This window comes from Diadema antillarum, unplaced genomic scaffold (genome assembly GCF_040938485.1).
Source record: "Diadema antillarum isolate AM-2024a unplaced genomic scaffold, OU_Dant_1.0 seq00001251_RagTag, whole genome shotgun sequence".
Classification (NCBI taxonomy): Eukaryota; Metazoa; Echinodermata; class Echinoidea; order Diadematoida; family Diadematidae; genus Diadema; species Diadema antillarum.
Window position 1 is genome coordinate 689,271 of NW_027272037.1, and position 24,333 is coordinate 713,603.

Below are 24,333 nucleotides of genomic sequence, written 5' to 3' on the forward strand. Positions count from 1 at the left end.
ACGGGCTAGCCTAGGCACCCCACAAAGCAAGAACACACTGCTCATGGGAATGAGCAGGCTGCCCAATCCAGCCCAACCTCCCACCATAATGAAACTTAATGGGCTAGCCCGGCACCACGAGAGACAGAACAAACGACCAAACAGACAAACGCACTACATAAGGACAAAAGATGCTCATGAAAATGAGCGGCTGCCCAATCCAGCCCAACCTCCCACCATTACATGAGCCAGCGGGCTAGCCCGGATGCCCCATGAATGTGCTCATGGCAATGAGCAAGCTGCCCAATCCAGCCCAGTGTACCTCCCACCATAACGAAAGCTGGCGGCTAGCCCGGGTACCACCAAGATGGACTGGCCATGGTACAACATAATGCGTTGTGACTGCGAGCGGGCCAATTGCCCTAACTTCTCACCCTATATTAAAGTGTTGGCTGGCCATGGTGGCCTAATACAAGTAGCCGAGGCATGAGCGAGTAGCACCATCCTGCCCGAAAACTTGAGCCCTGGCACTCGGTGTAATGCACCTCTTTGCCAGTTGCTTACTAAGACACATCATATAATTTGCTTTATGCTCACATAATTATTATTCAACACAATACATGTATTGCATAAGAATGCCCTCCATGCTTCCCAATGGGTTGTTTGGGATGGACCTAAAACGTTGTTGCCTGGGGCAAAGTGCATCGAACAATGGCGGTATGAAGGCCGACGTGGCCAGGTTGCTATGGTAACTTTAGCTTCGCCGAGCACGTCATTGCAGCTTGCCAATTTGGCGTGTAAACGCCTTACAGATTAAATAAAGCTGGAGGGGTCCCCCTTGCTTCTCCCAAAATTTACTGACCAGCCTATTATGATCAAGTAATTTTCTAAAGAAAGCACTGTGGACCCTTAATTGCCATTGCTTGATGGTTTATTTCTGTCCGCAGGCAATGATTGAATGTAACTCACATAGTATACACAAATTGTCATGTTTAACAATAAACGCTAACAGTATATTTGAACACATAAATTGTGACCCTGCACCTCAAAACAAACAAAAAGTCGCCAGACATGAATTTTTAGTTAAGACCATATTCTGAAAGAGCAGACTTTAGGCTTTAAAATGATGTATAACTCAAATCAAATGCACTCTCCTAACCTATCTAAATATTGGAAAGAAAGCACAAACTCAGGAAAAGTCTGAACTGAGAAAAGAGGCTCTGATGTACAGCGTCTATTCAAGCGCTTAATCTTTACCAAACCGTGCTGGCTGTGCGATGAATGGGACAAAAAACAGGAAGTAAACCACCAGAGTAACAACAATGAAGAGATTATCAGATTAAAATGAAATTAAACAGGCCTCATTAACACATTCTGTCCATAAGGAATGCCAACTTTCAAAGCAGTAGCCCTATCCTTTCAAAAGTTATTAGAGTTGAAAGTGAAGAGTGTGGACAAGGTTTTTCAAAAATGAAAAAGGGATTCTAAAGACACACCTAATCACACTATTCTACCAAAAATGTTTGAGATAAACTGCTAAAAAAACACACTTTTCTACCCGTTTTATGATACAAAATTTTAGCACAATGCAAAAGAAGACCCGCTCTTTCAAAAAATATGAAAAAATCAAGTTCGGCTAGGTTGACCCATTTCACTTATTTTCTGTCCTCACGCAAAATCAGTGTGTGCGACTTTATGTTCGTTTTGAGGTGCACGGTCACAATTGAACTAAACAATATGTTCACTAAACAATGTTTGACCACTCAATTATATGTTCATTGCTCACTCAATAATATGCTGTAATGATCAACATTATTCATCTTTGGCTCAACTGCTGATAACACGGCCAGTTAGATTTAAAATATCATCTATGGAAGAGCATTTCAAGCTCAGCACTAATATAACCATTTTGCACTTCTCATCAATGTTCTCAAAACTACCATTAAAGGTAGAGATTAAACCAGGTGGAGCATTTGAATCAATGAATAACTGTTAACAACCATGGTAAATCATATTTGTCTCGGGTTTGGGTTGTGTAGTCACTTGCTGGGCGATCGTAACTCGTCCCAGCATGCAATTACGCCAACGGGATGGTGCTAGCTTTTATTTTTTTATGAAGTATAGGGGCCCAGAGAAGTTTAATGGAAGATTAAACGAGAACTTACCGTTTGAAGTCTAATATTAATTTTATGAGTAATTGGAGGGTGAGATTACGTCATCCCGCTAGTGCGCACGCCATTCAATATTAGAAGCAAGAATGTGACCACTGATGTAGGAAGATAACGAGAGATTAAGTTACCGTTTGAAATTGGGTGAGGTGGGACGTAATCTCACCCTCCAATTACTCATAACTGTAGGGCTGATGTTCAAAGGGGGTCCTTGCCGTATTTTACATTAGAAAAACAAACAAACAAACGTACATCCAACATTGTGTCAGTGTGAACAGAGTAAATTACGGTGCAATATAATCATACTCATGAAGTCGACACTGTAAAAAATGAAAATTATGTTGCAAATATCAATCAACACCGAAAAAATAAAACCTCTACCATTGTGAAATAGGGGGTCTGTAACTAAAACAAACAAACCAACAAACCTCAAACATATACTTAACAAACACCCCCCCCCCCCAAAAAAAAAAGCAAGAGAAAAGAAGGAGTAACTAAAGAAACGTATTTCACTTTATATGATCACAATATGCATGTAGTATATTTATATGCTATACAGGTATATGTGCGTGGAATTCTCTGAAAAGAAGCTGTAGACGAAATTAAATTCCTACATGTATGTGAATTAAGCCGACGACACACATCCCTATCAGGTCTCAGAAATCTGGGGACTTTACCACATCCTTATCCATCAACAGATTGTATGTGTATAGGCGTTGTTGACAGAGCAAACACTGTATCATGATAGACAGGGGTGAAGTGGAAGCAATCAATACAATAAGTTGTGGGATGAACTTGTCTTCTAAAAAGCTCTTGTAGAAGCTGAAGAACAGAGACACGCATGGCTGCCCGTGCGAAACGTCGCCAGAAATAGACGTGTCGCATCTTGCGAACTCTTTGCTGATTATATGATAACTAGCAGCACCCGTGGAAATCCACGGGTCTGAGGGCCTCACATTTTTTGTTGAATTTATTCATATTATTTCCGCCGCGTTTTTAGTAGTCAAAAAGAAAGAACTGTACTATTTTCTCCTTCTTTTTCACCCTCTTCTACCCATGACCATGCCCTCCTAACACCTGAACTGAGGAGCCGGTCCATGGAATGGGAATTTAAAATCGCCCCCATGACGAGAACGCCTCGTCTAAATTGAACTCACCGTTTTGAATGTGTACACAAGAGAAGCTGTTATCTTAATCCTATTAGGATTTGACTGTCATACCCAGAAGAGGCATTACCAACGGAAAGGGATTAGCTCTCTCATGACAGAGACCCCCCCCCCCCTCCTTTGTTTTTATCTCAGTCTGGCAAGTGTAAAATGAATGCATGCATGGGTGCACGCACACATCTGTGTGCTTTGCCGCACATTGCTGTTGATATGTTGTCATGAGTATTCTCTCTGCCATTTCTACATGCCAGGGAGGTGGGAAGAGACTCCCCCACCTCCCAGAATATGATATCTTTATACAATTTAGGTTTTAGACCTTGCAATCCCCTAAAACAGTGTTGAATCAATCCCTAGACTAGAGTGGTAAAGAGCTGTGAAGTACTCTTGCAGAGACAGTATTTTTTAATGCACAAATAAAGAGTGCACTTTCTTGAATATGTAATAAAAAAAAAATCCTGCAGCATGTGTTTGGTAGAAAATTAACACAATATTACCAATGCCCACATCACAATCATGCAACAAGAAGTAATTTGGTCATCAGCAATGCATTTCCACTACCGCAAATGTATAAGAGTGTCTTTGATGTAGACTACACATCTACAAACTGGTGCTGAAATAATCCTCAAACCCGAGTTGGAGGAGGAGTTGCACGTCTAAAATCTTTCCCGACTCGGGTTTGGGGATTATTGGACACCGTTTTCTGGATAAGGGTAGTCTGAATTCCAGACCCTTTGCCAATTACATCGGTTGTATGGATTCAAAGGAGTACCTTCTTCTGTTAAGGTCAATGTTTGTACAAGGGATTAACTGTGCAGATAGGAAGCTTGGCTGGTGAGACAAAACGGTGTCGAAAACCCTAGCAAAGCATTGTTTTACTCGGGTTCGACAGACTGTATTCCTAATGCCGCTTGCTGTTGTCACAGATCAACTTAGCAGCACCCGTGGAAATTCGAGGATTGTCTTCTTTGCCCAAAGATTCTTCCCGTCGAAGCACGGGGGAGGGGGTGCCATCGACATCATTTTGTCCTGCATATCTCCCTCTTCCCCATGCCATTCACCCTCATGCAGTCTCGACGCCCGTTGAAAAAAAAAATACATGAGCCCTATATGGCCCCAACGCACACACATCTTTTCTCGTCATGAAAAAGCTGAAAAGGGGCGTATGTCATGAATAATATTCATTTTACCACGTCATTAAAAAACAAAAAACCACACAACGACAATATGTTTGCATATCCTCGCCCTTTTATCTGCTTCAGACTGTACATTATCATTATTATATGAATACTATTATTGTATCATCATTTAATAAATATTATTTTGGGAGGGGAGATGATAATTATAGTCATTATAGGTTTAATAAGTAGGCATCCATGGGTATCCATGGCCGGTCTCGGGGCCTCGTATTTTTTCTTTAATATTTCTTTTCCTACGTTGGGAAAAAGAAGAATATTTTTGTCTTCATTTGCTCCCTCTTTTTTATTTTTATCACCAAAATTTGGTTTGACGGACTTTAGAACTACCCATTTAATTTCCACTTGTAACTTAATTCAAAAATAGTCGGTCGGCAAAGCGAGGTTTTCCCCTACGTCCGCACTTGTCTTATGAATATTCATGTTTACATATGCAATAAACAAAGGGACCAAGCCGCGCGTGTAATCTGAAATGGAAGGGTACGATCGGCAAGGATAAAAATTTAAGTGGATATTTAGCCGTTCTAAACAGTCTGACTACAATGATACCCGACGTGAGAGCAAACTAAATGACGTATACCTGAGCTGCATAGTATCCTGCAAAATACAATAAAATAACAGCATTCGCTGTTTTCATTTGGGCACGCCAATGGCGAACTGTACGTAAATGCCATTATATCACCGAGCCGTGTATTACCATAATAAATTATGAGAGCCCATATCACGTGCAAGCAGATAGTGTGTTTCGTGTAACCATCGTCAATACATACACAGGCGCAGGCCTGTAATCTGATATGGAAAGGCACGATCGGCAAGGACAAAATTTAAGCGGATATTTAGCCGTCACATCACTGCTAAACGGTCTGAGTACATATACCCGACTTGAGAGTAAACTGAATGATGTAGCTGAGCTGCAGAGGATCCTGCAGTTTGGGAAATAAAATACGGCATTCGTAGCTTCCCGTGTACCGAGAAAGCATCATGATTCGCAATGCAACACAGCGACAGGCTCAATGCATACACATATCTCTCTGCGATATATTGCCCGTACCCGGTTTTTTTTAGACGGCGCAGATTGGGGACCCTAAAAATCTATTGGGGACCCTATCCCTAAACCTAACCCTAATCCTAATCCTAACCCTAGCCATCAAACCCTAACCCTAACCCTAACCCCAACCCTAACCCTAACCCTAACCAAAAACCCTAACCCAACGTTTTCCCATAGGTTTAACACGCGCCATGCCCCAATCTGTGCCGTCTTAAAAAAAAAAAAAAAAAAAAAAACGCTACCCGGTACCCATAGTGCGTGTATCATGTCTCTGCGAACGATCAGCTGGGAGCGAGAATGCCCACTGTGCTACCGGACAGACTGTATAGAGTTCTGTGTGTGCGACCCGAGCCTGCGAGCTGGCGCGAGCTGTATACTTAACCCGTATGCATCGTGTGCGTGTGTGTGTGTGTGTGTCCAAGAACGATGATAGAGCCTTCGCCTCGCACTGACGCGGGATACCAGCACGCAAACGCTGCATGTCGGTGTTTGTCTTTTGTTTTTCTTTGTTTTTTGTACCGCTCTCGACGTCGACACGGAGGAGGAGCGCGGACGAAACCCGAACGGGAAATAGAAGAGACCCTCCCGCTGCCGACGGCACCGGTCTGGGGGGCCCGGAGCCGGCGGCTTCGGAGGAGATAGCCGCACAAAATAAACCACGGGAAGGCATGGGGGCCATCCTTACGCGATTATAATATAGGACTAGCAGCACCCGTGGAAATCCACGGGTCAGAGGGCTTTTATTTTTTTTTCCACATTTTTAATGATGAAATAAAACAAACACTTTCCCATTCCTTCATGAAAGTGTGCTCCTCGCTCGTCTACCCGCCAGGTAATTGCTTTATTTATCACAGAACTTGAGTTTGGAGGGGTTCAATAATTAGCAGCACCCGTTGAAATCCAATGGTATTGTCTTGTTTTCCCTCACCTCCCCGCTCAATACACACACACACACACACACACACACACAAACACACACACAAAATATCCACCCCCGCATAAAATAAACAAAACCAAAAACAACTTAAAAATTTGGGGAAAACTACTAAAAATGCGTTGTTATAACATTCCCAGAAAATTCTGCCAAAAGATTCTTCCTGTCGAAATGAGGAGATTTTTACTTTGAAATTACCCACCACCATCCCCGCGCACGTCCCTCCATCGCAGGCACCTGTGGAAATCCACGGCTCTCAGGGCCTTGTACAGTGTATATTTGTTTTTTTTTTTCATTGATATTTCTTTTCCTGCGCATTAGAATAGAACAAATCAAATATTTTCGCCTTCGTTTGCTCCCTCCTTTTTGCTTGTTTTTTCCACCCAACTTTGTGTGATGGATCATAGAACCATCCATGTTTCTGCTTCAGACTGTTCATTATTATCATTATCTCTCTTATTGTTATTGTGATTAATATCATTAAATATAAATCACCTTTATTGTTATCTGTTATTATTATCATTTGGGGAGGGCGAGATCATAGTCATTGGGTGTTTGGACGCATAGATAAAGGGAAAACACGGGGAAGGAAAAAAGATAAGGATTGTGAATATTTTTTCTCATTCATGTAAAAGGTACTCTTCACTTGAGAGGTTCAAATAGCTTTTCATACATTTATTCTTAAACATTGAAAAAAATCGACCCGTTATATAGTGCCTCTTCCGCCCAGAGGACTTTTTATTATGGGGGGGGGGGGGGTAGAGCCATTTAGAGTTTGGGACACAGTAATATTATACATATATATATATATATATATATATATATACATATATTTAGCGATGAATCAAGGGGGAATTTGTTAATTCGGTAAGCATTGTAAATATGTATATGATATATCATCGTTCCATCAGGTAAAAGTTGCTCTATACTCTAAACGAAAGAGTTTTCTTCAGACAATCCTGTGTAAATTGTCCAAAACCGATTCACTGCAATCACGTACACGTGATCTTGTGCCGAGTAGGCTAAGTCATGAAATTCTGTATTGTTATTGATGTTGTTGTTGTGCTTTCCCATGGAAAGTAAACTCGCGATAATTCCACTGCTCAGTTCTACCAATACAAAGAGAAAAATTGAGGGTGATAGTGAGAAAGGGATCGCGAGCTATAGGCAAATTTCCAGAGAGCGTTATTTTCTTGGGATTTATTGTAACGTTTCAAGACACTTTTTCCTTCATCGTCACATTCCATTTACACAACCGACATGTACAGCTCTATCCCCCACGTCTGTTTTTCCAAGTTTTAGGAGCGTATATCTAGTCCATGCAAGCGATCGAGTCATCGAGTCAACTCTCGCGGGTGTCATAACATGTACAACAGATTAAAAACAAACAAAAACAAAAACAAAAACAAAAAAAAACACGTTAATGGCCAACACAACGATTTCAGGAAATGCCCGTCACTTGAGCTATGGCCATCCCTTCCTAACACCTGAGCTGAGGAGCCGGTCCATGGAATAGGACTATTTAACCCCGCTTGCTGTTATCACAGATCAACTTAGCAGCACCCGTGGAAATTCGAGGGTTGTCTTCTTTGCCCAAAGATTCTTCCCGTCGAAGCACGGGGGGATGGGGTGCCATTGACATTTTGCCGTGCATATCTCCCCTCCCCCATGCCATTTACCCTCAGTCTCAACGCCCGTTGGAAAAAAAAAGATACATGAGCCCTTTCTGGCCCCAACGCACGTAAACATCTTTTCTCTTCATGAAAAATCTGAAAAATGGCGTATGTCGAAATGAATAATATTTATTTTTTAACACGTCGTCATTTAAAAAGTAATCCTACACAACGACAATATGTTTACATATCCTCACCCGTTTATCTGCTTCAGACTGTACCTTATCATTATTGTTATTATTTTGAATACTATTATTACATCATCATTTAATCATTATTGTTTGGAGAGGGGGAGATCATAGTCATTAGGTTTAATAAGTACGTAGGCACCCGTGGGAATCCATGGGTCTCAGGGCCTCGTGTTTTTTCTTTAATATTTCTTTTCCCACGTTATGGGGGAAAGAAGAATATTTTTGTCCTTATTTGCTCCCTTTTTTTTTAAAATTTTTATCACCAGAACTTGGTTTGACGGACTATAGAACCACCCATTTTATTTCCACTTGTAACTTCAAAAATAGGCGGTCGGCAAAGCGAGGTTTTCCCCCTCGTCCGCACATGTCTTATGAATAATTCATGTTTACAGCAATTATGCAGTAAACGAATGGACAGCGGCGCGTGTAATCGGAAATAGAAGGGCACGATCGGCAAGGACAAAATTTAAGTTGATATTTAGCCGTCCTAAACAGTCTGACTACAATGATACCCGACTTGAGAGTAAACTAAATGACGTACCTGAGCTGCATAGTATCCTGTAGTTGTGCAAAATGAAATAAAATAACAGCATTCGTTGTTTTCATTTGGGCACGCCAATGGCTAACTGTACGTAAATGCCCTTAAATGTATGACCGCGCCGTGTATATGAGAGCCCGCACGGAGAGTGTTTCGTGTAACCATCGTCAATACATACACAGGCACAGGCCTGTATATCTGATATGGAAGGGCACTATCGGCAAGGACAAAATTTAAGTGGATATTTAGCCGTGGAGATCACTGCTAAACAGTCTGAGTACAATGATACCCGACTTGAGAGTAAACTAAATGACGTAGCTGAGCTGCACAGGATCCTGTAGTTTCGCGAAATAAAATACGGCATTCGTATAGCTTCCTGTGTACCGAGAACGCATCATGATATACAATGCAACACAGCGACAGGCTCAATGCATACACACCACACTCTCCGCGATATATTGCCCGTACCCCCCATAGTGCGTGTATCATGTCTCCGCGAACGATCAGCTGGGCGAGCGACCACAGATTGTATAGAGTTCTGAGTGTGCGACCTGAGCCTGCGAGCTGGCGCGAGCTGTATATAACCCGTATACATCGTGTGCGTGTGTGTGCGTACGCGCAAACGCTGCATGTTGTTGTTTGTCTTTTGTTTTTCTTTGTTTTTTGTACCGCTCTCGACGTCGACACGGAGGAGGAGCGCGGCCGAAACCCGGCCTACCCAATAGAAGAGACCCTCCCGCTGCCGACGGCACCGGTCTGGGCGGCCCGGAGCCGACGGCTTCGGAGGAGATAGCGTTACAAAAAACAGCTCTCTCGATTACTGTATATAGACTAGCAGCACCCGTGGAAATCCACGGGTCTGAGGGCCCCATATTTTTAGATTTATATATATTTCTTTCGCCCCGTTTTATTAGTTGAAGCGAAAGAACTTCGTGTTTGTTTATGTTTTTTTACACATGAGTCCTCTCTGGCCCCCACAGACACACATCTTTTCTCTTCCTCTTAAGCTTGAAAGAAGCTTATAGACAGGGCAGAGCCAGGCAAAAACTGCCTTTTTTTCCTGTCAAGGTTTTCTCACTTGATTCTGGTACTTCAGACCATACTTAACAAAATAAGCTTCTGCGCCATCTTGAAATCTGTCCCGAATCCAAGATGGCCGCCAAAAATCCAAAATGGCCGCCAGAGGACCAAAAAAGTGCCTTCTGTGGTTAAGATTTGTCTGGGGATGGGTTTTTTTTAACTCTATTTGATGATAAATGGTAAGAGGAATAAGATTCAGTGAATTAAAATTAAGATCAGTTTCCTGCTTTTTTATTGCGAAAATCCAACATGGCCGCCAGACGCAGCTCCCGAAATTTATAAATGTCATAATAACCGGAGGGCCAAACCCTAAAAACTTGCTTACTTAACAAGTGAGTTCCACTCTCTCTACAAACTAAGTAGACCATGCCTGTTTTCAAATTTTTATTGTAACAAACAACATTCCACTGGTCTACCTCAAAAAATTTGTTGCGAAAGCCTCCAAATCCAAAATGGCGTCCAAGATGGCCGCCATATTTACTGAATTTGCTATTTGAAAGATAGAATTTGATAGAAACATCAGATTTCAACAAATGTGATGTCATATGAAAGAAAATAAAATTTTCTACAAGTTGATGCCATTTTTGTGGGCAATTGTGATAACTGAATGGTGATATAAAGGAAAAACACTCATTTTTTGATATTTTTCTGAAAAAAGGAAAATCATGAAAATGCTTGATTCAGCATAAATCAGAACTAGAGATTGTAATTTGTCATCACTGACAAATTAAGGTGATCCGATTTTTGTTTAATCAATGATTCGAGTCCTGATTGCAATAGGCATGACCATACAAGTTCCATCTGTGTTTAGAGACATTGGCCGTGTGGTGTTTGCATTCTCATTTAGCAAAGGGAGTCATATCTGCCATGTTTGGTACCAAATTCTGCATACACTATAACAAAGAAACAGCAACAAGTACATATGACTTTTGACCCACCTTTGTACTCCCAAGATTGCATCTGATGAAATAGTGGTTATTTTGTGAAATGATTCTCGCGACATCGTCTATACGTGTGAAAAATATGGGAAAGATATAAGGACAGGTATTCACCAAGATACAAGATGAAACATTTATGACCTTTGACCCTAATTTACATATCCAAGATGTCCGATCTAGTAGTTGTTATCTCATTAAATAATGTACGTGATATGAACTAAACATGTGGGGTGATAGGGCGTGTTTTTCTTGAGTTATTGCAAAGGAAGTTGCAGAAAGAAAGAAATATCTCAATACATAGAAGATAAGCTTTAATTTCGACCAAGTTTTTTTTTATCGTGATGCCGACAACGTATGAAAAAACGAAGGGCACAGTTATGGTAGCGTAAAGTCTCAGCTACAACATATTAAAATCTGGGAGAAATTCACCGAAGGGTAAGTGAGCTAGTGCTCGATAAAGACAATCATGTCAATTTTCACATTTAAAAAAATTCCCTCCCATAGAGATAACACGTCATAACGAAGATACAAAAGAAGTACATATGACCTTTGACCTCAATTTGCACAGACAAGATGGCATCTGAGTAAAAAGTAGTTATTTTGTGAAATGATCCTTGTAACATGGTCTTTGCGTGTGCAAAATATGGGAAAGATAGTACAGGTATTCACTAAGATACAGGATGAAACACTTATGACCTTTGACCCTAATTTACATACCCAAGATGGTGTCTGATCAAGTAGTTGTTATTTTATGAAATAATTTACGTGACATGAACTTAACATGTGCAAAATATGGAAGTGATAGAGGCCGTTTTTCTTGAGTTATTGCAAAGAAAGTTGCAGAAAGAAAGAAATATCTCAATACATCGAAGATAATTTCAACCAAAATCTTTGACGTGATCCCGACAGCGTATGAAAAAATGAAGGGCACACTTACGGTAGCGTAAAGTCTAAGCTACAACATATTAAAATCTGGGAGAAATTTACCGAAGGGTAAGTGAGCTAGTGCTCGATAAAGATAGTCATGTCAATTTTCATTTCCAGAAAAACTGCACTCCCGTAGAGATAACACGTAAACTGGTCAAATTTGACAAGATTACTTTCAATCCATTTTTACGAGGTGATACCGTTATCCAATCAAAACTTTGTAATTTTGTGTTTGTAAGAACATTAAATAAGCTACATCATACTGAAATCTGGGTGAAAATTGACAAAGGACTAGTGAGATATGCTCGAATGAACTTGAAATTTGATGACGTCATTTTGAAAATTCACTTTTTTTACTTTATTAAGAAATTTGATATCTTTTGATCATTTTGTCAGCATTACCACCCCATGAAATGACATGTACAACTCATCAGCTTTCAAAATATGTAAAGAAAATGGGGGGTCACCGTCCATCCTGACGAGTAAAATCGGATTTAAAATTGGCGGTTTTTTGGCATAGTTGCACTGTATATCGCCATTGACGCGCGCGCGGAATTTAAACTTTGATTGGCCCGTATGACGTCATATTGAGTCGGATCGACTTGAAACTTGGTAGATATATTCCTTGACATTTCAGACATTCGATCCGTGCGATAAAACGGGAAATTTCTATTGCATATGAGCTGTGCGTGCGTATATGCGCGCGCGCGTACGCGTCCGTCGATTTTTTTTGAAATGCTGTAAATGACCTGAAACGTGTGCAAAACAATTTTGAGGTTGATTAGAGCATGTTTAAATTTCAACGCGCGCGTACGCGCTCGTTTAGTATGAACGTGACCAAATTTTATGAAATATATCAATAGACCTTGACTTGAACTATATGATATCTTAATTTCATTCAAAAATTCCGTTCCATTAATGAGATATTGATGTAAACGTGATTTCAGATAATGACGTCATAATGACGTCACGGTCAACTAATCACATTGATACACTAGATCTGTCGTCCTTAGGACATGATACATACATGGTATAAGTTTGAAAGTGATAGGTGGGGGACTTTTTGAGTTAACCGCTGCACAGGATTTGAGGAGAAAGAAATAAAGAAGAAGAAGAAGAAGAAAGAATCCGTACAGATACAATAGGTGATCCGAGAGGATACTCGGATCACCTAAAAAGACTGAAGGATTATCTTGAAACGTTTTTAAGAATTTTGCTTAAAGGGGAAGGCTAGTAAGTGATCAGTGGGAATCAGTGGAAATGCTGGGAGATGATTGTTCCAATCCTCATGTGATTCATTCAAGAGTTCATTGTATATCTATTGTTGTGTGAAAATGATTTGCTTCAGAACGGTCTCATATTCAAGTAATGTGCAGATTAATGCTCCGTCACTGACCAGGGACGCTAACCTGGAAGCATTAAACTGCACATTACTTGAATATGAGACCATTCTGAAGCAAATCATTTTCACACAACAATAGATATACAATGAACTCTTGAATGAATCCCATAAGGATTGGAACAATCATCTCCAAGCATTTCCACTGATTCCCACTGATCAGTTACTAGCCTTCCCCTTTAACATATAATTAATATTTGGAGAAAATTAGGGGTCAGTACCATTTGCGGTTCAGGAGTTATAATGTCTCAAACTTGAAAACTTACTATGTAAAAATTTCCACTTTAGCTGTGACAAGACCTTGTTGGTCGTAAAGAGAGTCTGCACGCGCCAAGACTACTACACGCACCACGGCAGCAGTGCCAGTAGTGCGTGTAGTAGTCTTGGTGCGCGCAGACTTTTTTTGACAAACAAGAGTTTGTGCCTGCAAACTAACTTTTCATACCAAGTGGTAGCTCAGGTGACGCTGATCGTTATTATTTCAAAGTAGATTGTTCTGATATGTTTTTATGCCTCCGCCAACGAAGTGGCCGGAGGCATTATGTTTTCGGGTCGTCCGTCCGTCCGTCCGTCCGTCCGTCCGTACGTACGTACGTCCGGACGTCCGTCCCGTTTTGTTTTTGTCGATATCTCAAGAACCGTGTGGTGGTTTTACATCAAACTTCGTATGAGGGTATATCCTGGGGGATAATACTTTATTTGGATTTTAGGGTCATGGGGTCAAAGGTCAAAGGTCACAGGTTATTTTGTGAAAAAAAAGGCTGAAATTTCATGTTTTTCTCCATATCTCGCAAATGGCTAAAGGTATCTTCATGGAACTTAGTATATATATGCTTGTACCGATGGGCAGTGATTATCTAGGAAAGTTGGGGGTCATGGGTCAAAGGTCAGGTGGGGGGGGTCAAAGGTCAAGGGCAACTCCTCAAAATATCACTACTTATATTTAAGCAATGCCTGAAGGTTTGATTTTTAACTTGATGTATGCATGTATTACCAAATATATATTCTGTGGGAAGTTTTCGCCAAAGGGTCAAAAGTCAAAAGGTCAAAGATCAAGTGAAAGTGCTTAATTGCACTTTTTCCTCCATATCTCGAAAGTAACTCAAGGTATCATCATGAAACTTACATATTTATGCATGTTCTACCTGACACTGATTCTCTTTGGAACTGTGAGGTCAAAGGTCAAAGGCCAGGTTTAGATAATGCTATTTTACCATTTGATACTGAAATTATACTTTTTCTCAATACCTTGAAAATTACTCAATGCATAAACTTATAAAAGGGTCAAAAGTCAAGTGAAAATCATCAGTTCCCCAAATACCTGCACTCTGACGTTTTAATCATTCATCCAATTGAACCTAGTTCCAGGAAAGTGAACATTCAGCACATTTATGGCAAACCTGTCATTTTAATATTTTGCCAATTGTGTGAAACTGTCATCACACATTGTCAAAACATTGTACTATAGACCTATTAGGAGAACCATGCATTATGGCGGAGGCATACCAGTCGCCGTAGCGACATTTCTAGTTTTTTATACTAAGCTGTCAACAGTTATCAATGTTATGGTTTCTTGAAAAGAAATGGTGATATCTCCGTATGTTTTAGGCTTCATTATATATATGTAGCCCAGATGGCTACTAGCACATATAACAAAGAAAAGAATAGAAGAGGATAGAAAGTTAAAGAAAACAGAAGCATTACAGTTGTTTTTCAAGTCACCCTGTGACGTCAATATGAATCAGTCTTTTCCCCTTATTGGAGTTTATGAAACCCTTTATTTTGCTTCCAGCTAGACTTCCTTTTTTTGTCGATTCTCCTCTCCCAAGAAAAGTTATTGGTCCTAGGAATTTATGAGTTTGACATTGACTACTTTCTCCAGGTAGTGGTCAGTTCTCCGCACTCTCCATCCCCAAAGCCCCAATCCAAATTACGGGAATGACGTGTTTTTGCCCTCTGATCCCTAAACATGAATAACCCTCTGGTCTAGAAGGTCGTTCTCCAGCAGAACTTCTCCTTTATTTTGATGTACTTTAAAGGGCTTTTTACACTTGTAAATTTTTGCTTAGCCCCGGACCAAGCAAGTGAGTGTAAACAGAACGAAAAAATAATCCTGGGCTAAGCGACGGAGACGAAGTCCGACCCTCACTGACCAATCAGAAAGGAGGTAATCAAGTGCTGCCGGTGCGTGCGTGTACGTGTACAGTACACAGCGTAATTATGAATATTCATGTGGTTTGGAAAGTCCGGGGCTAAGAAATACGAGTGTAAAAAGGTCAGATTTCTCCTTAGCCCCGGACAAGAGATAGTACGGGACTAATTGGCGAGTGTAAAAAGCTGAAAAAATTGGTACGGGACTAACGATAGTCCTGGGTCAGAGAAAGTCCGGGGTTAAGAAACACAAGTGTAAAAAGCCCTTAAGTGCATTGGGTAAGACAGGAATTCCAAAGACAAATTCAGGGACAACAACCCAGAAAAATGATGACGATGACGTTGGACGTCATAAGGACACAAGCATTCATTTGTTTTATGATTTTGTCATCCAAGAAACAATAAAGTCTTGACCAGTAGTTACAGAGAAGAAGGAAATAAAGAAACTAAAAGACAGTGGGCGAATATATCAGAAATTGAGATGAATCAGAGAAAACGGAGTTCCACAGAAACGAATGGGAGGAGCTAATGGAACAACTGACCAATAAGAAATTAATTTCCACTGAAGATCACACCCCAAAATAAGATTTAGCCAATGAAATACTTTTAGGGAAAGGATACCAATAGTAAATTTGTTATAAAAGACCAAGTTTGAGCAAGTAGGAGGAGTGAGGAGAGGAAGCATGGAGAGCATCATGGGAGCGGCTTCACACTATAGTGAAGCAAAGGCTGCAGAATACTTTGGAACTTTGAGGTACTTTGAATAGTTGGAGACCACAGAGATAGAGTCAGGAGATCCCCCTTTCCTTGTACATCATGCTCCCCCCCCCCCATATTAATCAACTAAACTCTATCAACGCTGCGAATGTGACGAGGATCTTGGTTGAACTGCCCAAGAGTTAACGGGTTACGCGAGTAACTGGTGGACAACGACAAGTTGAGAAACTTTACACCACGACAAGACAGAACTTTGGTTTACACCAATCTGGGGTGTAACAAACTCGAAATAGTCGACTGGTACGTGCCATTAGAGATGTTGAAGCGTCCTGTCAGGTTGCCACAACGTGGACAGCAATGGTGACGAATCGATTAAGGAAGCAGTGAAAGCAGACCGGTTAACAGACGCCCCAGCCCCGTGGACGAGCTCGATATGCAGGCGAGAACCTCATCTAGCGACCATGCCGACATCGAGATAAGTGGCCACACCCATTAACATCATTATCTCCCTACTAACAAAACCCCTCCCCTTCCCTTAAGAAGTGTTAAAGAAGTAAAGGTCTCCAAAGGTGTAGAAGAGTAAAGTGATAAATGATGTGTTCAATTGTGTTGTAAGGAAAGTAATTGGTGTTTGTAATCAAGTATCCATATTTCAGACCTACGAGGAGGCAGGTCGGTGAATAAATATGCTGTTAGCAGCATTGACATTATCCCTGTAAATTTTATCCCTTCTCCCGCATTTTATATTCACTATTGTTGTGAAGCAATAATTAGTCTCTTTTTAACGTTTGGAAATTTGTTGATGATTGGTGTCTATGTGATAAGCTAACCCCCGACCAGTACAGAGAGAAGCTAACAGACCAGACCAAAATTTATCCGCCTCTGTACAACATTGGTCGGCCCCTTGAGACGAAAAGGGGTGTGGGGGTTGCACGGAACTCACGACCTTCGCGTTATCAGCACGATGCTCTAGTACTTTGATGATAGGTGTAGGATTTTGGTTAGCATTTGTTAGAAATATGCTAAATATGTGCACCTCTCAACTGGTAGTATTTAGGTTAAGTTCTTGTAGCGAATATTTGTTTTTGTTGTGGTGGTGGTCATTGTTGTCAATTTTCATTCATGTATTTTGATTTTGTCTTTATTCGTTCTGGCAATGAATGATATGACAATCAATGTTCAGGAGAGGGATGAATGAGTAGATCCTGTAGAGATTCGAGTAAAATGATGCAATGCCGATATAAACTGTGATTTTAAAGATCACCGTTTTGTTCTTTTCTTTGAGATGCTAACACTCAAAACTTTGAAATTTGACCGTTTGCTTTCGGTATGAACGTTACTGGAATGTGCAAACATTTGGAAGACATGACAGCAAATTGTTCACGAAATGATGATTAGTGTACGTGTGGTTGTGCGTGCGTGGAATATCGAAGTAGTGGAACCAGAGAGAGATGATTTTCCTGATGTGAGTCACAAGCTCCGACCCCGTGCCCAGTGTCCCCTTTTCAGGTGGTGAGCAATTAGGGACCGCCTCTATTAATGAGGAGGACTGTCTCCCCAGGACGGTCAAAAAGGTGTCCGCTTCTACCTGGTGTTGTTGAAAGTGATGTTGAAGGAAGAGAAGTTTCCCGTCCCCAGTGTCCCCCCTTTCCGCAGGTGAGAATTTGCATTGGGACCGCCTCTATAAACGAGGAGGACTGTCTCCCCAGGACGGTCAAAAAGGTGTCCGCATTCACCTGGCAGGCTTGTGTATTATTGAAGTCAAGTTGTGCAGCCAGTTGTAGAAAGTGAAACAGGGTTGTTTCTTTCTAGTTTGGTTGACTGTGTTGATTCTGGTGAAGGTTGTGTTCTTTTTGTTTCCACTGACCGAGATTTTGATGTGAGTTAGTATGTTTGTGTCCATCGTTGTGCCGTCATGTTTTCCAAAAGCAAAACCAGCAATTTACAAAACTGTTCGGGTGTATAAGGCATTATAAAGTCAATAATTATGCCCGGGGCATAGATGGTGTGATTCCATGGGACTCCCGGAGTGTGTTTGATAGTAGTGAATTCATTTTGCTCGACAAAGTTATATTTTAAGTCATGCATGTGTCAGATAGTGATTTTTTTTTTGTGACTGACAAAGGGAGGTCAGGATTTTTAAATGTGCATCTCAAAAGTTGATGAGATGTTTATGTACAGTTGATGTACATGAATGCGGATCAAACGATCTGTGAATTAGGGCATTAGAAGATAATGCTCACAACTAATGAACCTTGCTATTACTTTATCAGTTTTGCGTCATCTAACCATGACCATGTCGATTTGAATTGTTGTGTATGTGCTTTGATTTATTAGAGTTGAAAAGTCTGGATAGGATGTATTTAACAGTCTGATTATTTTGTGTTGTATGTTTCATGGCAGCAAGGCCATGGTGAATGGCTATTGCCAAAGAAAAAGCAACACACAATAGGCTTATGAAAGGAATAAGGACTATCGAGTTTAGGAGATTGTTTGGCTCTCCGAACCTGCCTTATACTTTACAGATGAGGAATAACCACCCATCTTTTGCGTATTTCTTGAACTAGTGCCATGTAATGATGGACACTCTGATGTTATCATTAATTCGCATATGATGTGTTTCTGTTATGGGGAAGAGCTACCCCAGGACGAGTATTGTGATATATTATGTTTGAATGGTTTAGTGTGATGCTAATGGCATTACATTAAGTTTAAGAATTTGCGAAAGAGTAATTATTACATTTTGATTCTGTCGAGGACGATTATCCTAATGTCGGGGGTGCAGATTAAGCAAGCCCTGCATTTAAATTCGCATTGATGTTTTACGTGTTTATTATTAGTTCTCGAATTTTCGAGGTCTCACATTTGAGAGGTGCACACTTATCATTTGTTGGAAGCCAGATACTTTGTTATGATTGTGATCATGTTATTCATGTCTAACGAAGGTAGTGACATGCTATCTTGATATTGACCATTGGGAGTATTGTGTGTGTATCCTTAGCTTTGATGAGTATTAAGATCGGTCAAAGCCAGATCGCGCAAGGTGACTGGTATGCTTGCTTGTAAATAGTATGTAAATAATTATGACACGTACACGTTCTACCCAATTTCGAGGACGAAATTTTTCGGAGGTGGGGTAGATGTAGCCCAGATGGCTACTAGCACATATAACAAAGAAAAGAATAGAAGAGGATAGAAAGTTAAAGAAAACAGAAGCATTACAGTTGTTTTTCGAGTCACCCTGTGACGTCAATATGAATTAGTCTTTTCCCCTTATTGGAGTTTATGAAACCCTTTATTTTGCTTCCAGCTAGACTTCCTTTTTTTTTGTCGATTCTCCTCTCCCAAGAAAAGTTATTGGTCCTAGGAATTTATGAGTTTGACATTGGCTACTTTCTCCAGGTAGTGGTCAGTTCTCCGCACTCTCCATCCCCAAAGCCCCAATCCAAATTACGGGAATGACGTGTTTTTGCCCTCTGATCCCTAAACATGAATGACCCTCTGGTCTAGAAGGTCGTTCTCCAGCAGAACTTCTCCTTTATTTTGATGTACTTTAAGTGCATTGGGTAAGACAGGAATTCCAAAGACAAATTCAGGGACAACAACCCAGAAAAATGATGACGATGACGTTGGACGTCATAAGGACACAAGCATTCATTTGTTTTATGATTTTGTCATCCAAGAAACAATAAAGTCTTGACCAGTAGTTACAGAGAAGAAGGAAATAAAGAAACTAAAAGACAGTGGGCGAATATATCAGAAATTGAGGTGAATCAGAGAAAACGGAGTTCCACAGAAACGAATGGGAGGAGCTAATGGAACAACTGACCAATAAGAAATTAATTTCCACTGAAGATCACACCCCAAAATAAGATTTAGCCAATGAAATACTTTTAGGGAAAGGATACCAATAGTAAATTTGTTATAAAAGACCAAGTTTGAGCAAGTAGGAGGAGTGAGGAGAGGAAGCATGGAGAGCATCATGGGAGCGGCTTCACACTATAGTGAAGCAAAGGCTGCAGAATACTTTGGAACTTTGAGGTACTTTGAATAGTTGGAGACCACAGAGATAGAGTCAGGAGATCCCCCTTTCCTTGTACATCATGCTCCCCCCCCCCCCCCATATTAATCAACTAAACTCTATCAACGCTGCGAATGTGACGAGGATCTTGGTTGAACTGCCCAAGAGTTAACGGGTTACGCGAGTAACTGGTGGACAACGACAAGTTGAGAAACTTTACACCACGACAAGACAGAACTTTGGTTTACACCAATCTGGGGTGTAACAAACTCGAAATAGTCGACTGGTACGTGCCATTAGAGATGTTGAAGCGTCCTGTCAGGTTGCCACAACGTGGACAGCAATGGTGACGAATCGATTAAGGAAGCAGTGAAAGCAGACCGGTTAACAGACGCCCCAGCCCCGTGGACGAGCTCGATATGCAGGCGAGAACCTCATCTAGCGACCATGCCGACATCGAGATAAGTGGCCACACCCATTAACATCATTATCTCCCTACTAACAAAACCCCTCCCCTTCCCTTAAGAAGTGTTAAAGAAGTAAAGGTCTCCAAAGGTGTAGAAGAGTAAAGTGATAAATGATGTGTTCAATTGTGTTGTAAGGAAAGTAATTGGTGTTTGTAATCAAGTATCTATATTTCAGACCTACGAGGAGGCAGGTCGGTGAATAAATATGCTGTTAGCAGCATTGACATTATCCCTGTAAATTTTATCCCTTCTCCCGCATTTTGTATTCACTATTGTTGTGAAGCAATAATTAGTCTCTTTTTAACGTTTGGAAATTTGTTGATGATTGGTGTCTATGTGATAAGCTAACCCCCGACCAGTACAGAGAGAAGCTAACAGACCAGACCAAAATTTATCCGCCTCTGTACAACATTGGTCGGCCCCTTGAGACGAAAAGGGGTGTGGGGGTTGCATATATATATATATTTTTCTTTTTTTTTTTACATGGTAGAATGTTTTGTGATACAACTAACCTGCACATATAAATCGAATGTGATATCTCTTCCAACGGTAAACGATACCTTTAGTGTGTTGCGTCAGAGTCAAATCTTGATTAATAATTTGATATAGTTTTAGAATTTCTTGTATTGCTGTCTATCATATATATTGTCCTTGTTTAAACCATATTGAGGGTTTATTTATTTATTTATTTATTTACTTATTTTTTTTGGGGGGGGGGGGGTGGAGCTCATTTCAGTGTTTGGGTAAGGCCCGATCTTTGATTTAAAAAAGAAATGCTTCTGTATCAAAGATATGCTTTTGTACTTGTATGTTACTCTGCTGTTGTAGAAACGTGAATGAGGATGGCATATGTGTAATAATATCTGATCCGTACATGTCGTTGAAAGCCCTTCTGATCCGAGCACCCCCCCCCCCGAAAAATCCGACATGGCGGCTATTTCTCAAAGTTGCTTTTAAATGTGTTGTGCGAAATTACTTTTCAGTATGTTGTTCAAATAACACTGTCCAAAATGATTATTCATGCTGTATATTCACATTTCTGAGGGGCCCACATTCTACAAGACTTGTCTTTATAGTGGGTCCCTCCATTTTTCGAATTATCCACAATGTTTACTTACTTCAAATCACTCGAGTTTTATGATAATCTGTAATGATTGTAAGGTGCTACAATTATTATATTCTTTTCATCCTACATAGTTTTGAGCACCTGATTTTCTGTTACCAAAAAAGAAGAAGTGATGTTTATATGTTCTTGTCGAAAAATGAAATAAATCATTGAATTGAATTGAATTGAATTGAATTGAATTGAATTGAATTGAATTGAATTTACAAATAAGCTTGCTGAAAGTGTATTCACTGTGAATAGATTTTTCTTACATCGTTTTAGGCTGATTTCATGTGGGTTATAGTGTCAAACTTGAATTGAACTAATGCCATTGGTAGATGCTTTCACATTTTAGATATCAGGATCACTCGAGAGTGGAAATGTTCATTTTCATTCCTTTTAGAGTGATCTCAGGGATCACTCAAAGAGTGACGAGTGATCCCTAAGGTCACCCTAACATGAGTGAAAATGAAAATGTTCACTCAAAATTCACTCCAATTTTACTTTAAATTTACTGATTTCCGTTATTAACTCCTTCAAAAATGAAACTTCCACTCGATTTTTTTTTCTTTTTCGGAGTAGAATATCACTGGTTTTAAAAATATCTCCATAAAAACCCATGACGGTTTGAAATAGCACTACAATGTTCAAAATATATAAAAACTATAAATGGATAGCACAACAGACAAAATTGTACCAAAATTAAAATAATACATTTAATTTGGCGCAATAAACTATGTCAGCTTTGATGGCCTGCAATCTTGAAGTTTTTTAGTGATTGATCCAAATTTTGTTTTAAACTTTCTATAGCATGGTTGTTTCAAGCTTCTACCTCTATTTGAAAGACATTTTTTGCTTCATCTCATCTGCTCCAGAACAATCTACTTTGAAATGATAGCGATCGGCGTCACCTGAGCTACCACTTGGTATGAAAAGTTAGTTTGCAGGCACAAACTCTTGTTGTTTGTCAAAAAAGTCTGCGTGCACCAAGACTACTACACGCACCACTGGCACTGCTACAAGCGTCAGTGCCAGTGGTGCGTGTAGTAGTCTTGGCGCGTGCAGACTCTCTTTACGACCAACAAGGTCTTGTCACAGCTAAAGTGGAAATTTTTACATAGTGAGTTTTCAAGTTTGAGACATTATAACTCCTGAACCGCATATGGTACTGACCCCTAATTTTCTCCAAATATTAATTATATGTTAAACAAAATTCTTAAAAACGTTTCAAGGTAATCCTTCCGTATTTTTCTGATTTATGCTGAATCAAGCATTTTCATGATTTTCCTTTTTTCAGAAAAATATCAAAAAATGAGTATTTTTCCTTAAAATCTCAATCCAGTTATGACAATCTCCCACAAAAATGGTATCAACTTGTAGAAAATTTTATTTTCTTTCATATGACATCACATTTGTTGAAATCTGATGTTTCTATCAAATTCTATCTTTCAAATAGCAAATTCAGTAGATATGGCGGCCATCTTGGACGCCATTTTGGATTTGGAGGCTTTCGCAACAATTTTTTTTTTTTTTTTTAGGTAGACCAGTGGTATGTTGTTTGTTACAATAGAAATTTGAAAATAAGCATGGTCTACTTAGTTTGTAGAGAGAGTGGAACTCACTCGTTAAGTAAGCGAGTTTTTAGGGTTTGGCCCTCCGGTTATTATGACATTTATTAATTTCGGGAGCTGCGTCTGGCGGCCATGTTGGATTTTCGCAATAAAAAAGAAACTGATTCTAATTTTAATCCACTGAATCTTGTTTCTCTTACCATTTATCATCAAATAGAGTTTTAAAAAATCCATCCCCAGACAAATCTTAACCACAGAAGGCACTTTTTAGGTCCTCTGGCGGCCATTTTGGATTTTTGGCGGCCATCTTGGATTCGGGACAGATTTCAAGATGGCGCAGAAGCTTATTTTGTTAAGTATGGTCTAAAGTACCAGAATCAAGTGAGAAAACCTTGACTGGAAAAAAAGGCAGTTTTTGCCTGGCTCTGCCCTGTCTATTACATTGTATGTCATGATTCATACCTCTTTTACCACATTTTCATTAAGAAAATTATTTTCCCTTCCAACGCAATCCCATCTAATAAGTTGTCGTCCGTTCCTAATATTGATACACCTGTTTAATCGATCATTACACACACATACTAACACACACACACACACACCTTTTCGGTTCAATAAAAAGATGCAAATGGGTTATATCATCATTTATATCCCTTTTCCGACGTTTTTATTTGAAAAACCCGTCTGTGCTCCTTCCACCCGATGACAATCTCATCTGAGGGTTATGACTTGTTCCTGAAATGCACTTGATGGATCATTCATTGTTCCCCCCCCCCGCCCCTTCTCTCTCTCTCTCTCTCTCTCTCTCTCATTGTGATGTTCTTTAATTTCCTCTCGAGAACATGTGTCTATATAGTCAGACTTTTCATTAAACCACCCATTCATGTGACTCGGACTTTTGTGGTGTTTTCTTACTTCATGTTTTATATATTTCATGTTTGTTTTCATCAAAACATTTTGGTGTTTTGTGTTTATAGAATTGTCACTGGAAGTACGCTAAGTATTCCACTGCTCAGTTGTACAGGATATAAATAAGAGTGTGAGAGAGGGAGAGGAAGAGAGAGCTC

The 24,333-nt window shown here is 40.1% G+C and overlaps 1 protein-coding gene across 1 annotated transcript in view; it reads left to right on the plus strand.

The window, feature by feature from the left end:
- The first annotated feature begins 690 nt into the window (after positions 1-690).
- LOC139745312 (galactose-3-O-sulfotransferase 2-like) overlaps positions 691-24,333 on the plus strand; it is a 28,428-nt gene continuing 4,785 nt past the window's right edge. Inside the window, exon 1 of the mRNA XM_071655709.1 lies at positions 691-696. Within this exon, the coding sequence (XP_071511810.1) occupies positions 691-696 (6 nt within the window). The remainder of the gene's footprint in view (positions 697-24,333) is intronic.